This window comes from Globicephala melas, chromosome 6 (genome assembly GCF_963455315.2).
Source record: "Globicephala melas chromosome 6, mGloMel1.2, whole genome shotgun sequence".
NCBI classification, from domain to species: Eukaryota; Metazoa; Chordata; class Mammalia; order Artiodactyla; family Delphinidae; genus Globicephala; species Globicephala melas.
Genome location: NC_083319.1, coordinates 97,519,573 through 97,538,293, shown reverse-complemented (window position 1 = coordinate 97,538,293; position 18,721 = coordinate 97,519,573). Strand labels below are relative to the sequence as shown.

At 40.8% G+C, this 18,721-nt stretch overlaps 1 protein-coding gene and 1 non-coding gene across 2 annotated transcripts in view; one reads left to right on the top strand and one right to left on the bottom strand.

Moving 5' to 3' along the window:
* The first annotated feature begins 6,024 nt into the window (after window positions 1–6,024).
* The window catches only part of SLC18A1 (solute carrier family 18 member A1), a 32,490-nt gene continuing 19,793 nt past the window's right edge, over window positions 6,025–18,721 (top strand). The window contains exons 1-6 of the mRNA XM_060301223.1: window positions 6,025–6,126; window positions 9,273–9,468; window positions 12,016–12,069; window positions 13,872–14,070; window positions 16,172–16,376; window positions 17,748–18,105. Coding sequence (XP_060157206.1) covers window positions 16,253–16,376; window positions 17,748–18,105 — 482 coding nt within the window. The 5' untranslated portion in view covers window positions 6,025–6,126; window positions 9,273–9,468; window positions 12,016–12,069; window positions 13,872–14,070; window positions 16,172–16,252. The remainder of the gene's footprint in view (window positions 6,127–9,272; window positions 9,469–12,015; window positions 12,070–13,871; window positions 14,071–16,171; window positions 16,377–17,747; window positions 18,106–18,721) is intronic.
* TRNAW-CCA (transfer RNA tryptophan (anticodon CCA)) lies at window positions 7,943–8,015 on the bottom strand. The gene has a single exon. It is a non-coding gene; the product is annotated as a tRNA-Trp (tRNA).

Genomic DNA, 18,721 nt, shown 5'->3' with positions numbered 1-18,721 from the left:
TTTTCGAGGCAGGAGGCTGCTGTGTCCTTCTTTGCCTGGTAAAGCAATAAAGCTATCCTTTTCTACTTCACCCCCCCAAAAAAAAAAGTTGTCAAGAGTATAAGAAAAAAAGAATTTTCAAATTTTATTGCTAAAAGCATAATTGGTGTCTAGAAGAGAAATTTGATGGTATCAGATTCAAATATTTTATTCCTAGGAACTTGCTTTATCCTCAGGAAAATTACATATATACATATATGTGCATATCTGACAAATATGTTCAATTAAATTAGATATCACATTATATATTATTATATATAATATATATGATCTATATTAATCTGTATTTATACGTGTATATATACAGAGATATTTATTGAAACATTTTTGAAATAGAAAAACTGTAGAAATAATCTAAATTAAATGCCTATTCATAAGTTATGGCCTATCTAGTCAAATGTATTCCTCAACCTTTGAAGAATTAGTTTAGCCTTAAGTGATGTAATTTTAAAAAACCTCCAAGATAAGTTTTCTAAAGGAATTGCAATTTTAAAAAAAGCAATTTAAAAGTAATTGCAAAATAGTATGTAAAATAGGTTAATTTGTATACATTTTAAGTATATATATATATATGTATGAATATGAATAAGAGAGTGAATTCTACTTTTAACCTAATAACCTTTCTATGTAGTTTTAATCCTTTAATATGTGTTTGCACTGATTTTTTTTTCAAATACAATGTATGATAGCTTTCTTTTTTATAAAAATTTCAGATCTGGCCTTCTCATGCTAATTTTTCCAATAGTAGGTAAGTTTCAGATATGAGTACCAGACTGTTAGCTATCACCACACCTTTTATCCTTTTATTTTAGGAGTAGTTCAAGATTTTTACTTTTTAAAAAGTTTTCTTTGGGGCTTCCCTGGTGGCGCAGTGGTTGGGGGTCCGCCTGCCGATGAAGGGGATGCGGGTTCGTGCCCCGGTCCAGGAGGATCCCACATGCCACGGAGCGGCTGGGCCCGTGGGCCATGGCCGCTGGGCCTGCGCGTCCGGAGCCTGTGCTCCGCAACGGGAGAGGCCACAGCAGTGAGAGGCCCGCGTACCGCAAAAAGAAAAAAAAAAAAATTGAATTGGGGCAGAAGGCAAAGGAGAGATTGAAACCAGTTAGGAAGCATTGTAATTGTCTGGGGTGAGCAGTAATGACTCGAAGTAGAGTGATGGCTCTACCTCCACGGCACTCTGGCCTTAACTCCATCACGGATCTCATCACTGTAATGAGAGCAACGGTAAGTGTCCATTTATATTTTTTTCTCGTGCCGTTCCTCTCTGTAAACTCAGATACAGACCAAGGGGATCAGCAATGGGATGTAGAGAAGAGGGTAGTTAGGAGAAACATTTTGAAGAAAAAAGTGATAGAGATAACACTGCTGTAACGGGAATCATTAACTGGTGACCCATGGAAATCTATGAGACCTTGTGCAAAATGTATGCATATGGGTATCTTTTATGGAGATGACCCATAGGTTTTTGTCAGATTCTCACAGGAGCCTGAAACTTAAAGAAAACAAAATAGCTGAGCATCATTGAGTAATTGGAAAAGTGGTATTTCCATTTATAGAATCATATTTCTATACGGTACTGTCAGATATCTGCTATTACTTGGCACCATCTCCAACTTCTTAGACAATTACTGTTATTTTTATTTTATAATGTCTTAGGGTCCTATGATGGTATCTGTATAGAGTTGAGGTAATTCAAAACTATTAATCAAGTGAAACTGAATATGAGAATTTCTCAGTTATTTAGAGGATTAATATTTATACACTGTTCCTCATGGTTTTAAAAAAAGTATTTCCTTAATTTATAAGAAAGACAAAGGGTAAAACAAATATTCTACGCATAGAAAAATATAGGTAGGAAATTATGGAACAGTTTCCCTAATAATGAAGAAATTCAAACTGGAACAGCGTGAGGTTCTACCGTATTTGTTAAATTAGCAAAACTAACCCAGTGATTCTTTTTTTAAGCACTGGCAGGATTAGGGACTAAGGGATGCACCAACACGTTTCTCCTGGCTTTGTAAACTGGCCAGTCCTTCTGGAGAGCAACCTGCTGTGGGTCGGGGATCACAACACTGTTCATAGTGTTTGATCCAATAATTTGTTTGAGCAATCTCACTAATGGGCTTATTAACCAAAGGAATATGTTTATAGCTTGTTATGGCAATATGGTTATTCATCATAGTGAAAATGAAGTAGCAACCTAAATATCTAGCAATAATGAACTAGACAAGGATTCTATATTTAATGGCTACTGGCATGCATATGATGTATAAGCTAGTGGAATTTAAGTGTACAGAACTATTTATATAAAATAATAGTGAGTGAAAAGAGCTAAAACAGATATAGACCAATTGCAACACTTTTGTACACTGCTAATAATCAGAAGACAGTGCAGTGATATAAATAATTGATATTGCGGGGCTTTGTGGTGGGGGGTGCCTAATTTTTTGTTCTAGAATGTTAAATGTCCAGTCTCATACACTCACACAGAGAGCATCACCTGGTGGAGGGGGTAGAATACAGTATTATGTTTAAGAGGCTCTGGAGCCAGACAACTTAGTTGAAGTCCTGGTTTTCTTAGTTCTATGATCTGGAACAAAAATTTATTTGTTTATTGTCTCTAGGTCGCATTTGCAAACAGAGGATCATAATACTGCCTTCTTTATAAGCTTGTTATAAGCATTAAAAGAGATTACTGCTAAGTGTTTGGCAAATAGCAAGGGCTAAATATGTTTTAACTAGCATTGTTATTGTATACTTTGATCAATCATGTACATATTAATTACTATGTGTCAGGCTCTTTTCTAAGAGCTTTATAAATGGCATAGCTACCTGAGTAGATTGTATTAAGCAGGGACTATATATTTTTTTGGGGGGCTGTGTTGCGTCTTTGTTGCTGTGCATGGGCTTTCTATAGTTGCGGCGAGAGGGGGCTACTCCTCATTGCGGTGCACGGGCTTCTCATTGCAGTGGCTTCTTTGGTTGTGGAGCACGGGCTCTAGGTGCGTGGGCTTCAGTAGTTGCGGTGCGTGGGTTCAGTGGTTGCAGCGTGCGGGCTCTAGAACGCAGGCTCAGTAATTGTGGCACATGGGCTTAGTTGCTCTGTGGCATGTGGGATCTTCTTGGGCCAGGGCTCGAACCTGTGTACCCTGCATTGGCAGGTGGATTCCTAACCACTACTCTAACAGGGAAGTAACAGGGACTATATCTTATAATTATCTTGTGTCTTCTGTCTATAGTACTTAGCAAGGTAACTTGCACATAATACATAATGAATATCTAGTAGATGAATGCAAATGGGGTTCTCCTTTCCTAAGGATGAACAGTTCTCCACTAATTTTATACTTCTATATGGAGGGTTTTTCCTAAGGAACACTCACCCTATCAGATTGTGTACTGGTTACTGTCCTCTTATTATTTGTTGAAATCCTATCCTTATTTTATCCCAAAGAATGCAAGACCAGCTGGCCTCAGCAGCAGGGAATGTGGTTGGAACATGAGACTCAGAGTCACCAGCCCCAGTCTCAGTGTTGACTGTCCACATAAGCACAGTGTGACCCGGAGCCAATCCCCAATTCCTTTTGTCTCTGAGTCTCCATATGTCATTTGGGAAGATTTCTTGCCATAGTTCTCAAGAATTTAAAAGAAGGCTTCCAGAAATCAACAGTGCAAACAGAAATGCAAACACTTACTCTTTTTCACAAATGATTAAGAAGAAGAAAATTATAGAAGGGCAGGGGAAGAAAAGCTCATGCCAGTGACCTAATTTTTCCCATATAATGTGTGTCTTTCTTCATTTGCTGGAAAATCCTCATCAAGGAAAACATTATGAAGACAAACCACAGCAAATCAAATCACTAGGTCTGTACACTTCCATGTAACAAGGCATAAACCAGTGTAAGATAATCAACTTAAAAATTTCAGCATGAGATGGGAGAGCGAGCTAATTAATTCATATATATATATATATATTTCTCTTTCTGTGTTGGGTATTTTCTAATTCTGACCATCAGATGCAAAGTGAGCTCTATAGGCTGGAAACTATACTTTGACCTCCTGAAAACTGAGATCTCTTGTTCTATTTCATGTTACTTTCATTGTCACTAGGGTCACTAATGTGTTGTGGAAAGAAAGGGGACAGCAGAGGGCCCCCTATGATTAGAACATGACTGCTTAAGTGTGAACAGTGCAATGTTTAAGCATATAAACCCAAGAAGAGGCCAATGGCTGGAAGTTCCCTTACCAGGTGCTGGCTGTATCATTCTCTGGTAGTGGGAAAAAGTGTCTTGAAACTCTGGGTGCCCTTTGTCAAAGACTTTCTTTTGTTGCCAGATCAAGATAGCCCTTTCTCATCCCAAATGTTCCAGGCAAAATGAATCAGTTGGATAAATGCTGATGCATTTATTTGTTGAAATATTACTCAGACTTTAGGACAGACAGAAAAATATCTCAAACATGGAAAAAATTTTCACAATACAGTATTGAGTAGAAATTCTATAGGAAATGTCATACACAGTATAATCTCTATTATCTATAGGTATACATATACCCTTAGAGAAATTATTGGACAGAAACATATATAGATGTTACCAATCTACTCTGAGTTATGGGATGTTTTGCATTCTTTATATTTGTCATTTTATTGGTATGATCCTACATTACATTTTTAATCAGAAATAAAATTAGAAATATTAAGGTACTTCTGTTTAAAATGTTACAGTTTTCTTTTTAACAGGCAGCAGTTTCAACTAGTGGTAAAGTAAGCATGTGGTCAGGCAAATGAAAAGTTCTGTATTGCAGAGACCTGGAAGGAATTTGCGGCAAAGAAAGTAGTAAAGGATGACACAGAGTCAACATTCGATGAGAACTCATTGTTTTACCTCTAAGACTAGTTTATGATTGTTAGACTTGGAATAGACCTTGGGAATCAACTAGACCTAACTCTCCAATTTACAAATGAGGGAACCGAAGCTCTGGGAAATAAAGTGATTTCCCAAGTTCCAGAAGCAAGGCAGTAGCAGGACTAGGAAGACAATCGAACCTACCTAGACTTTAGACCATGCTTTTTTTTTTTTTTTTTTTTGCAGTACGCGGGCCTCTCACTGTTGTGGCCTCTCCCGTTGTGGAGCACAGGCTCCGGACACGCAGGCTCAGCAGCCATGGCTCACGGGCCCAGCTGCTCCGCGGCATGTGGGATCTTCCCGGACCGGGGCACAAACCTGTGTCCCCTGCATCAGCAGGTGGACTCTCAACCACTGCGCCACCAGGGAAGCCTAAGACCATGCTTTTTTTTGCTCCATAGCCTCCTTAGCTGCCCAGTTCTGTCACCTGTGTACACATTAGGATAAGTCTGGAAGATTCCCTCTGATGCAGGCTAGTTACAGATGGGCTGTTCTATCCCCATGTAGGGGAACTTTAGAAGACCAAATTATTTCGAAGACAGGTGGGGGCTTCTGATGATCTGAAATGAGAATCCAAGACCTGAGCTCTGACCTGGTGTCTGAAGCCCCCTCTTTAGTTGCAAAGATGACCTGGGGACAAGCTGGACTTGGAACATCTGAGATTCTCAGGAAAAGTTCTAAGGATTTATTCTAATTTGGATCATTTCCACTTTTCCTTAAGGTGTCATGGCAATGTGCCTGTACTGTCTCAACATCAGTCAGACCATTGCCAGAAAAGGGCCTTATTTCCTTGCTTACTTAGGATGTACTCATTGCGAAGGTGCAGTGAAAGCTTGAATGACATTTTTTATCAAGAAATACATATTGGGACTTCCCTGGTGGCGCAGTGGTTAAGAATCCACCTGCCAACTCAGGGGACATGGGTTCAAGCCCTGGTCTGGGAAGATTCCACATGCCATGGAGCAACTAAGCCCGTGCACCACAACTACTAAGCCTGCGCTCTAGAGCCCACGAGCCACAACTACTGAGCCTGCACACCACAACTACTGAAGCCCTGGTGCCCTAGAGCCTGCGTGCTGCAATTCCTGAGCCCGCGTGCTGCAACTACTGAAATCCACACGCCTAGCGCCCGTGCTCCACAACAAGAGAAGCCACCACAGTGAGAAGCCTGTGCACCGCAACAAAGGTTAGCCCCCGCTCACCACAACTAGAGAAAGCCTGTGAGCAGCAATGAAGACCCAACACCGCCGAAAATAAATAAATAAAAAAAAAGAAATGCATTTTGAATGAGCACTGATAATGCACTCAGCATCGTGCTAGGCACTGGAAAACCTCAGAAGAACTAGAGGCCATGTTCTTGCTCTCAGGTAGTAAGTACATTGGGCCGAGCTCTGTGTCTTCAGGCAGACAGTGTCTGTGGGCCTGTGTCACATCTTTAAAGCAAAGGTGACATTACTGTAAAGTATGTTGCTAAGGAGCTAAAGGCTAAATTGTAGAGACAAGATTAACACACATGATTTGACAGAGAGAATATGTAAAACAGCATGGATGACATGCTACATTGTCTAACTGGTAAGAGAAAGGTCAGCTAGGATTTACCGAGGTCAGATTAGTCTCCACAGGAAGGCAGATCTTTTTGGTTAGACAGAATTTGGGGCCAATTTGGATTAGAGGGGCAATATTGCATGTCCCATGTGTTTCTTGAGCAAGATGCATAAATTCTCATGGTTAGCAAGACGTAACAGCTCTGAAGCAGTTCATGGCGGATAGTACATTTTGAAGAGCAATTTATTTTAGGGAACTTAGTGTTTGGATATTTCCCCAACAATTAGAGAAATTCAGCCAGAGCAGAGTCAATGTGTTACTGTTTTTCTGATAAGCGCATAGGATGTAATATTATGCGCTATGATGTTACAGGCATTCTTCTAAGTGCTTGTTGTTAATTTTCTCACTAAATCATCACAGGAACTCTATAAATTAGCAAAGTTAACTAAAACTCTATAAGTTGAGGCACAGAAAAATTAGGTGGTTTCTCCAAAGTCTCACAACTAGTAAATGGCAGAACCAGGACCCAAACCCTGCTAATTTAGGTGCTTCTTCTCTGCTTCCTGGTATTTATAGAAAGATATTTATAGAAACCATGGCCTTTGTTCCTATGAGAATTTACCATTGGCCTTCCATATCCCACTAAAGTCATGGACATTTCCACAGGCTGTCTGATCAATGGTTTGTGGGATGGTAGATTTTCCAATTCTAGTCTATTAATTAAAGTTAATAAGAAGCCATGACTGAGGCTAAGATTCTAAGGGTTAGTGGTGGATTTTAAAACTCTCAGTCCTGCCTGTGGAATTCTGCTCACACAGTCAGGGATGGGTAGGTTTGGGAGCTGAATTTCTAATGGAAGTTTGAATTTCTTTATTCCCATTCTTAAGCAATGAGGCTCTGGGAAGGTACGAGTCTCCTTCCGGGGGGCTTCCAATACCTCAGCCAGTCTTAATGCTTAGAGAGGCAAGAATGTTCATTATCATCATCAATAACAGTAACAAATAGTTACAGAGCATCTCTACTGGGCAAGATGCCAGGTGCTGTGTGGAATACAAAGATGACTAAGATAAAAACCTGTTCTTGAGTAGCTTACAGTCTAGAAGCAGATAACTCTAATTCAAGGAAAAATGTCACAAGTGTCATAAAATATTATATCTCTGCATCTGGCTCTTGGCCAGTCTTGTTCTTTTTGTTTGTTTTGTTTGGAGTTCTTCTTTTTTTTTTTTTAACATTTTCTTTTCTTTCTTTTCTCTTCCTTCCTTCCTTCCTTCCTTTCCTTCTTTCTTTCCCTCTCCCTCCCTCCCTCCCTCCCTTCTTTCCTTCTTTCTTTTTTAAAAATATTTATTTCTTTATTTGGCTGCGTGGGGTCTTAGTTGCAGCAGGTGGGATCTTCATCGCAGCAGGTGGGATCTTTAGTTCCGGCATGGGAGCTTTTCGTTGTGGCAAGTGGGATCTAGTTCCCTGACCAGGGATCAAACCTGGGCCCCCTGCACTGGAAGCCTGGAGTCTTAACCACTAGACCACCAGGGAAGTCCCTATTTTTATTTATTGAATGAAAGATTCTTTAAATTCTATAGTCCTTTACAAGTTTCGAAAATTGCACACAGATGTTTATGATCCCATAATAATCCTTTTGTCCCCCCTGCATAGTTGCAATGGGCGCTAAAGGAAAGGAGGTGGGGACGCTGACTGGTAAATATAGCTGATGCTGTGTGTCCTGAGCAGAGCAGGCTTGAGTCAAACTAGGCAGAGATGGTACCCTCTGATGATCAGGGGAAGATAGCCAGGCTGAAACTTGATAGTTAAGGGAGGATTTTGAAATGACATAATGAGAGGCACTAAAGAATTAGAAAGGAGAGTCCTCACAAGGGAAGAAAAGATGAAGGAGTGTTGATAGTAGGTAGAGAGTTCCAGATAGCCAGGCGTGTGGACATGAGGCTTAGGTCCGTACTGAAGAATCAAAGAAAAAGACTGAGGTAGCAGGTGAGAAACCACGCCAGAAGAGTCCCCCATGGGCAAGTCCTACCCGCCATGGGCATCCTTCTACCAAGTTCTACATTGTAATGGGACAGCTGCAGGCTCCCCTTGGTGGCCCTAGCCAAAGGAAATCCAGACTGAGTTTGAAGGGACCTGGCTCTAGGGATAAGGAAGCTGGCTTCTCAGGGGCAGATTCTGTATCTTCTTTGGCTTTAAATGTTTCTGAGTCTGCTGCCTCCATAAGCAAGTCTATATTTCCTCAAGATCCCTGAGGGTAAAAGGATGCTGGTTTGCCAGTGGGGAGGTAAAAGGATGCTGGTACCCCATCTCCAGTCTACTTACTTATTGCTGAGTTTGCCACCAGTTCTCTACAACAGGGGTCCCCAACCGCTGGGCCGTGGACCGGTACCGGTCTGCGGCCTGTTAGGAACTGGGCCACAAAGCAGGAGCGGCGGGTGAGCGAGCGAAGGTTCATCTGCGGCTCCCCATCGCTCCCCATCACTGGCATTACGGCCTGAACCATCCCCTCCCACCCCACCCCTGGTCCATGGAAAAATTGTCTTCCATGAAACCAGTCCCTGGTGCCAAAAAGGTTGGGGACCGCTGCTCTACAATACATTCAATGAAGTTCCAGCTCATTTTGAGTTTGTTTTTTAAAGCACCTTGTTTCCCTTTATCTGAAACAAGCTCTCTCCTCAGTTTACGAGACACAGCAATTCCCAGGTTTTTAGACACAGATCCCTCTTACAGGGCCCACAGTGCCATGTAGATGATAGCCATAAAATAGAAATCCCCTGGCCTTCTTTTCAGAAGCCTGTGACAGGAACCAGACCTCTCCAGCCTGAGGCTGGAATGCTGACATATTCTTGATATAAGAGGAAGTCTGAACTGATGGTTAAATATTTGTACAGCAAGAGAAAGAGGAAACAAGGAGAAACAAAAGCACCCTCCATGTCAGAGTCACAGGACCATCTACTCTGGCAGGCCACATCAGCCGAAGCCAAATGTAAGTATAGTTAGGTTACACGTGTGATTTGGTCTTCAGAAAAAAGCTATCTGTCTGAGGATGCTGTGTTCCAGCCACTTTAATTGGAGTGATAACAGAGCCACTGTCAAAGAGCCTCTAAGTTCCATTTCAGTTCTAGACTGTTCTCAACAGGCTGCTCTGGCTAGAAATCATTAGTCCTGGGGGCTCAGAGTCTACCAATCTAATTACACACAGACTAAGCTCTTACTTTTACTGGCGACTTTTTATTTCAAAATTTTTCCACTATAATTTGGATAATAAATAAAAAATCTCCTCTAATTTTTGCCATTTAGCATAACCACTAATATAACTTAGGTGCATTTGTCTTTTGTATATGGAATCTTTAGAGATATATAATGACAATGCACATAAAGTTTAAAACATTAACTGTAGTAAAATATACATAAAATTTATTACCCTAGCCAATTTTAAGTGACAGTTCAGTAGCATTAAGAAGATACACGTTGGGGGCTTCCCTGGTGGCACAGTGGTTGAGAGTCCGCCTGCTGATGCAGGGGACACGGGTTCGTGCCCAGGTCCGGGAAAATCCCACATACCACGAAGCGGCTGGGTCCGTGAGCCATGGCCGCTGAGCCTGCGCGTCTGGAGCCTGTGCTCCGCAACGGGAGAGGCCACAACAGTGAGAGGCCCGTGTACCGCCAAAAAAAAAAAAAGAATATACACGTTGTTGAGCAGCCAATCAACCTCTGGACGTTTTTCAGCTTGCAAAACAAAAACTCACTTCCTCCTCCCTCCAGACCCTGGAAACCACCTTTCTACTTTCGGATTCTATGAATTTGACTACTCTAGTTAGCTCAAAAAAGTGAAGTCAATATTTGTCTTCTCGTGACTGGCTTATTAAACTTAGCATAATGTCCTCAGGGTTTATCCATGTAGCATGTGTCAGAACTTCCTTCCTTTTTAAGGCTGAATAATATTCTACTGTATGCAAATATCACATTTTGTTTATTCATCCACCAATAAACATTTGGGTTGCTTCCTCCTTTTGGCAATTGTGCACAATGCCGCTGTGAATTTACATGAAGTTTTATACCCTACTTTTTACTTTCCATTGTAATATCTAGGTATAAACATATATAATTTTTTCCAGGTTGATATATAGCCTCCATAATAACCTTTCTTTCTCTGTTTTAACAGCAACATGGTAGTCCTTCAAACCCATATTCTTAAATCTTTTCTACAGTTGGACATTAGAAATGTTTCCAGTTTTTCCCTCACTGCTGATAAAAATTTTGTACCTGTGATATTCCCCCCATATTTTACTTTATATTCTTAGATTCCTACAAAGTGAAATTACTAGGTTTAAAAGATATGGACATTTTATAACTTGAAAGACAGGAGATTTGGGGGGGAGATAAATAAGGAGTTTGGGATTAACATATACGCACTACTATATATAAAACAGGTAAACAACAGGGACCTACTGTATAGCACAATGTTTTGTAATAACCTATAATGAAAAAGAATCCGAAAAATTATATATATATAAGTACCTATATATATAGCTGAATCACTTTGCTCTTGAAACTAACACAGCATTGTAAATTAACTATATGTTAATTAAAAAAAAAAGAACTTCTTCCAAAGGGAAGAAAGACAAGAGATAGAAAGCCAAATTGCTTTCTAAAAGAATTGTATCTATTTGCACACTAATAGTGTATATGAATTTACATTTCCCCATAATCACACCAGCTTTTTTTTTTTTTATTTTTCTGGCTGCGCTGCACAGCATGTAGGATCTTAGTTCCCCAACCAGGGATTGAACCCCTGCCCCCGCCTAAGGAATCATGGAGTCTTAACCATTGGACCACCAGGGAAGTCCTTATCTATTTATTTTTTTTTTACATTAGAAAATTAAACAGGAGGAAGATAAGGGCTCATTTCTTTTTTAAAAAATATTTATTTATTTATTTGGCTGCACTGGGTCTTAGTTGTGGCACACAGGATCTTCATGGTGGCATGCGGGATCTTTATTTGCAGGATGTGAACTCTTAGTTGCAGCACGCGGGATCTAGTTCTCTGACCAGGGATCGAACCTGGGCCCCCTGCATTGAGAGCGCAGAGTCTCAGCCACTGGACCACCAGGGAAGTCCCAAGACCTCAGTTCTGTTTGATAGACAACACCGTGATTATTAACAGTGATGGGCATTTATGAGAACACTCCAAACTTGGCCAGCCTGTGAATACTAGCATGGTTACAGTTAACTGAGATATATATAATGTATAATATATGCATATAGTAGAAACATGTCTGCTATGTAGTGGGGGGCTCAGTAAATGAGAGCTATTATTATTGGTGCTATGATTTCTATTAATGCCCAAAGTATGATGATTCTTAGCCAGTACAGTACAGTACAGTACAGTCTCTCAGGCCCTCAGCTCCTCTAAACCAGGGATCCCCAACCCCTGGGCCATGGACCGGTACCGGTCTGTGGCCTGTTAGGAACCGGGCTGCACAGCAGGTGAGCAGCAGGCAAGTGAGTGAAGCTTCATCTGTATTTACAGCCGCTCCCCATTGCTCGCATTATCACCTGAACTCTGCCTTCTGTCAGCATTATGGTGAGTTGTATAATTATTTCATTGTATATTACAATGTAATAATAATAGAAATAAAGTGTACAATAAATGTAATGTGCTTGAATCATCCCAGCACCATCTCCCCTCCCCGACCCAGCCCTGTCAGTAGAAAAATTGTCTTCCATGAAACCGGTCCCTGGTGCCAAAAAAGTTGGGGACTGCTGCTCTAAACCATGGTTTTCCAACTATATGGGTCATTTGCAGTTTGGTGGTCTCTCAAAACAGTTTGTTCTTCCCTGTGGAGGTGCTCTACACAAGCTCTTTGCAGCTAATGCTCTCTACACACAGCTTTGCTTTGCTGGTGGCTGCCCTGAGACCTCAGAGTACCAAAGCTGTACTTAGGCTGGAGGGCATCACGGTAGAAGTGTCATCTGGGCTCCAGCATGACATTGCCTTATGCCCAGAATCTTGTAAATGTCTTTATTATTAATACGCTCCTCTATCTTTTGGCCCTAATGCCCTCTTTTCAGAGAGGCTCAAGGCAACAGGAATGTAAGGGAGCCCGTATGCCATGCTCCCTTCAGTAGGCAGAATAATGACCCTTCCTCCCCCCCAAGATGTCCACACCATATTCTTGGAACCTGTGAATATGTTACCTTACATGATAAAGGGCCTTTGCAGATGTGATTGAGTTCAGGATCTTGAGTTGGGGAGATTATCTTGGATTATCTGAATGAGCCAATGTCATCACATGAGTTCTTTTAAGTGAAGGAGGGAGACAAGAGGCTAAGAGAGAGAGTGACAGAGAGTTAAATGGAAGAGAGAAGAGAGAGAGAGAGAGACAATTAATGCTGTGTTGCTGACTTTGAAGGTGGAAGGGAACCCTGAGCCAAGAAATGAAGGTGGCCTCTAGAGGCTGGAAAAGGCAAGGTAACAGATTCTCTCCTAGAGTCTCCAGAAGAATTGCACCTCTGCCAACTCCTTGAGTTTTAGCCCAATAAGACCTATTTTGGAATTCTGACCTCCAGAACTCTAAGATAATACATTTGTGTTGTTATAAGCCATTAAGTTTGTGGTAATTTGTTATATCAGCAATAGCAAACCCATACACTCCCCTCCTCCTATTTCTATTGATTCCTTCCTATTTCTCTTTCCAGGGTTCCTTTAAATCTCTTTCTTTCTTTTTTTTTTTTTAAGCCTGAACTTGAAAGTTCCCAAGTTAATTAAGACAATTAGAGGGGCTACAAATTCCACAGTTAGGAAGTCTCCGCTGCTACTCTGCTCGACAGTTCCATTTGCTCTTTTGTAAATTATTTATGTTCTTTGCCCGACTGATGACTCTTAATGTCATAAGAGTATAGATCTATAGGGCCACTCGCAGATTCCACAATGAGCCATACTCTCTCATGTAACCATCCATCCAGTCATTCATACAAGAAATATTTGCTGGAGACTTCCACGTGCCAGGCTTTGAGCTGGTATTGGGATATAGAGATGGAAGTGCGCAATCTGTGCTTCCACGGAGACCATAGGTGTTGGGTTTTTATACTTGAGAACAATATGCATAGTTTTTTTTGTTTGTTTGTTTTTGTTTTTCTTTTGTTTTTGGTCCTGCAGGTGTTGTAAGATTTGTTTCTTTCTCGAAAGCAGTTGGGTATGTGGAGCCTCTTTGACTAAGTAACAAGCGAGAGGAACTGTACCCTTGTTCCGTTGTGTCTTCCAGTTTGTATTCAGACCCAGACAAAAGTTAATGTGTTTGATGATAGATAAACATGAATGAAAAACGGTGTAGCCCAGTTCCTCTTTATTTAGGATAATTTCTCCCCTCTCTTTATCCTCTTCAGTGCTGCTTTCCTGCCTGTGATGCAGGGAGCTAAGGTTCCAATTAAATCTTTGTGGACAAAAGGTACACATGACATCCCATCCCCAGATAACAGGTGGCAATAAATCCATCAGCACATCCACTTTCAGAGAAGAGTCCCGGCTGAACTGCTAACAGCTGCCAATACCTCACTGAGTACCTTGTACAAGGTGAGCTCTAAGGTAAGATGTTTTTCTCTCTGGACACATTTAATCCTTCCTTGTAATTTGTGTCTCTCAAAAGAGAATTATGCCTGTAAAGTTTACTACTGATTTGTTGACAGATTCCTGGTTTTGTTTGGTTTGTTGTTTTGGTTTTGTTTTGTTTGCTTGAATATTTTTGGTCTGTCCTCAGAGAACTTATTTTATTCCATTTTACATCTTTTAGTTTTCCATTGCTTTTCTTTTAATCTCTTCTTATATTCTTATGTGTGCATTTCTTATATATCCTAACTCAGTTTGTATTTAGATATAGCTTTTCCTTATATACAGAGAAATGAAGGGCCTTAAATGATTTGCATGCATTTTCTGGTTAAAACTGATCTGGAAGTTGGGTTCCATGGGCACCCCTTGTTCACTTGCAACTGTAGTGTGGATGGTGTCCTTCTTCCAACCCTTGCCTTACAGCAGAGTAGCTCAGTGCTAGGATACTTCCAACATTTGAGGCTGATATTGAACCCCAATGATAATCATTTAAAATTATTTAGTTTCTGTATTATGAAAGTAGTTAATTATAGAATAATTATAGAGTAACTCAAAATTACAGAAAAGGAAAAAGAAGATAATTTGTCATTGATTATAATAGCTGACACTTGTGGGTGTACCCTTCTAGTCTAGTCTTTTAAAATGGTGCACATATATTTATTTTTTATATAATTGAGGTCAAGCTGTAGATACAATCTAATATCATTTTTTTCTTAGCATATTAAGAGTATTTTCTAAGTCATCAAAATTATTTGAAAACATTGTTTTTAAGAGCTACTTATATTCCACCATTAAAATGTACCATTTTTATGATACATTTAAAATGTATCACTAACATAAATAATTCAACAGTTATTAATTTTCCACATAAATCTTTGGCTGCATTTCTGATTATTTCCTTACGATAGGTTCCAAATCAAAGGGTATACATTTTTTAGAGCCTGATATGTTTCATGACAGTAATCTATTTTAAACTTTATAAGATTAGAATTGTTGATACTACAACAGAAACAACATAAAAGAAAATGAAATTCTTCCCAGCAACTGTTATTACCTGAAGTTTAACAAAGTACTCTGACTTAATGCTGACTAATGACATGAAATCCTAAGTAGAAAACGAATCATCAAAGTTGGTATTTTACTTACACAGAGTAGCACACCTTTCTGAGCAGGGGTTTATAGCTTAAACAAAAGAATATGTGTGTTTCTAGTACCATAGAGCAAGGGAAGATGGTGGGGAACATTCCTGCAAGTTAAAAAAAAAAACCTGGGACTTTGTTCTAGTTTGACACTGATTGTGGGACCTGAGACACGTCTCTTAGCTTCTTGAATCTCAGATTTCTCATCTGTGAGATGAAAGGCTTGGTCTAGGTCAGTGTTTCTCAGTGGGCAGCACAGGTAACACTTGTGGCACATGGGCTATTTTGGGGTGGTACATAGACATAGACAGTTATTTTTTTGGCATGGCCCATAAAGTTATCTTTTTAAATGATAATATTTCAGTTTTTAAAAAGAGTGGATTTAGAGGAAAAGATTAAGTAAATAACAATACGGGTAGTCCTCAGATATGACATAAACTACTGAGGTGATGGGCAAATGTCTGATGTTTGAGAAATATAGAGCTAGGTGATCTCTGTAGAACTTGCTTAATGTGTGAGGTAGAATTTCAGATATAAAAAGCCGGTCAGCAATGCTTCCTTGGAAGGCATTCTGTGAACGAGGTAGAGTTATTCAGATGTATAAGAAGTAACAGAGACACAGGCATGGAAAAGGTTCAGATACCATCCTATCACTGGGAGTTTGGGGTTAACAGATGCAAACTAGTATATATAGGATGGATAAACAACAAGGTCCTACTGTATAGCACAGGGAACTATATGCAATATCCTGTGATAAACCATAATGGAAAAGAGTATGAAAAGGAATATATATATGTGTGTACCTGAATCACTGTGCTGTACAGCAGAAATCAACAGAACATTGTAAATTAACTATACTTCAGTAAAATATAAACAAACAAACAAACAAACAAAAATACCATCCTATCACTTGCAACTCTTTGTACTTCTCATTTTAATAGTGAGTTTCACTTGTCTGGGCAGAATTTCTCCCAGATCCTCCTTAAAATCCTGGCAGAGGAGCCACCCCTGGCACCCTCACTATGCTCAGGGCAGTTTTGGACGTTCCTCAGTGGTTGCTGAAGAAGGGGAGAGAGTCCCGGAAGCTGGTGTTGCTGGTGGTGTTTGTCGCTCTACTCCTGGACAACATGCTGCTCACTGTGGTGGGTACGTTTGGGGGGCCTGGCGCTGGGGGTTAATTTACTCTGGTTCCCAGAGGACAGCACATACCCTGTTAGAATTCAGCAGTGAAGGGACTGGAGAATTTTTCTTTTTGTGCTTGAAAACACAAAGATTGCTGGGGATTAGAAGAAATGGCAGGAAATGGAGTCTGAAGCTTGCCAACCTTTGCTGAAAGACCCCAGAGGTTCAAAGAGAAGGAGGTTCAGAGAGCATCTGACCGAATCAAAGGGGCTGACCCGGAGCCAGAACTGGCAATACTTTTCTTCCTCCACATACTCTCTTCCTAAGGCGCTAATGACTCCAAATGCCCTCTGCGATTGTGAGCACCTTCTCACCATGTTGCCTTTGTCTGCTCTGTCAAAATAACACACTTTATATGGATATCCAACTTCTTATCAAAACCTACCTTTCCTGTGGTTCATTCCCTCCCAGTCCTTCTTTTTTAGTTGGTAGTCTATTCATTTTTACTTTCAGTTGTGCTGGTATATAAATGGGAACCAATATGTTTCCCCTTCTGGGTAAAATATATGCTTTTAAACAAGAATCTTCCTGAAACAAATGATAAATCCAATACAGTCAGTTCTTATTATTCATGGTGTTATGCGCTATAAATTTTCTGTGAACACTGGATTTAGTCTATACTAAATAATTTCTCTTCGGGGAAATACACACACACACACACACACACACACAGATGCCCCCCCCACGCCCCCCCCATACATATGTGTGTGTGTGTACACCGTATAGATTATAGTCTTAAATCTTAAAAATAACACATCCTGGTAGATTGTATTTTCTTTACAAAAGAGAAAACGAACTTCAGAGGTGTTAAGTGACTTGCCCGAGGCGACCCCACTAACAGGTGCTGAGCTGGGATTCAGGCTGTGCCCAACTGGCCCCAGAGCTGGAGTTTCTTGCACCTCGCTGCCGTTCCCCGCCCCATGCTCTGCATCTCTGTGTGAGAGTGAAAGAAGAAGGCAGAGCCCACCTTGTTCAACCTCAGCTGCAAAAGTGAGCATCTGGTGACTCTGTTTTCCACACTCTCTGCATGTATGTCTGAGAAAACCCGCGATGGCTTTGCGAGCATTGATTTTTGTGATTACAAACGTTGGCCAGTAGATGAATTAGCCATTATGGAATCCATGAATGAGGACCAATTGTATGATGGTTGGAATTCAGGTACTTGAGCTAATAGGATAACTCAGGCAGGCGCAGTCTTTGAGTAGGCTTCAGATCATGTCACTTAGACGCCTTCCTGAGCATGAGTCTGGACCTCATGGTAATGTCCCTGAACTGACTAGCAGTCAGAAGACAGTCTGTCCTTAGCCCTCATTACTTGTTCTTCTTAACTTTCAGTGCCCATTGTGCCCACCTACCTATATGCCACAGAGTTCAAAGTCAACACTTCTGTGTACCCTGGGCCCACCACAGCTTCCCAGCCTGCCCTCACTTCTACCTCTTCCACCATCTTCTCCTTCTTTGAAAACAACACCTTGGCTATCGAAGAAAGTGTGCCCAGTGGCATAGCATGGACAAGTGACACTCCCGGCACCATCCCCCCTCCGGTCACCGAAGCCATCCCAGCCCATGAAAACAACTGCTTTCAAGGCACAGAGTTCTTGAAGGAAGAGAACCTGTGGGTTGGGCTTCTGTTTGCTTCCAAGGCTCTGATGCAACTTCTGGTCAACCCATTTGTGGGGCCTCTCACCAACAGGTATCTCAATGGGTGCAGTGCCCCACAGGGTACTCAGGGGCTCAGAAATAAGAGAATGGGCTGAGGTAGCATAAAGGTGGTTAGAAGGGATAAAGAAGGGAAAACTCACTTGTCTGCACCCCAGGGTGGTCAGCTGTTTGGGAAAGATAGCATGATATTGATAAAATGACTTGGGCTTCAGATTTTCTTAGTGATGTAATGACTATTGAGTACCAAGAAGAGAACCAGGGAACAGAAGTATACTACTGGTATTATTTCAGTGCCCTGGAACATGGCTTGAATGGGGTAAGGGTAGAAATAGGACAGGCCTCTCGCAGGTTAGAGCACTGGCTTCTTAGTGCTTGTGTTTGGGATTATCCTCATGTTTCAGAAAGATATGCCTTCTGACTAGGTTATTTATCTTTTCTGGAAAAGAGGATTTGGGCCCTGGCCAACAGGTCAATTTGCATGTTTGTTTATATGCATTCACATGTCATATTCCATCTCTGTCCCTGCATTCGGAGACATGTTTTGCCATGCACTCAAATAACTGCATTTTTGTTCCCAATTACATGAAAAAATATAGTGCAAGTACACAGATGCCTATTGGAATCGTATCTTTTTTTAAATTCCCTTT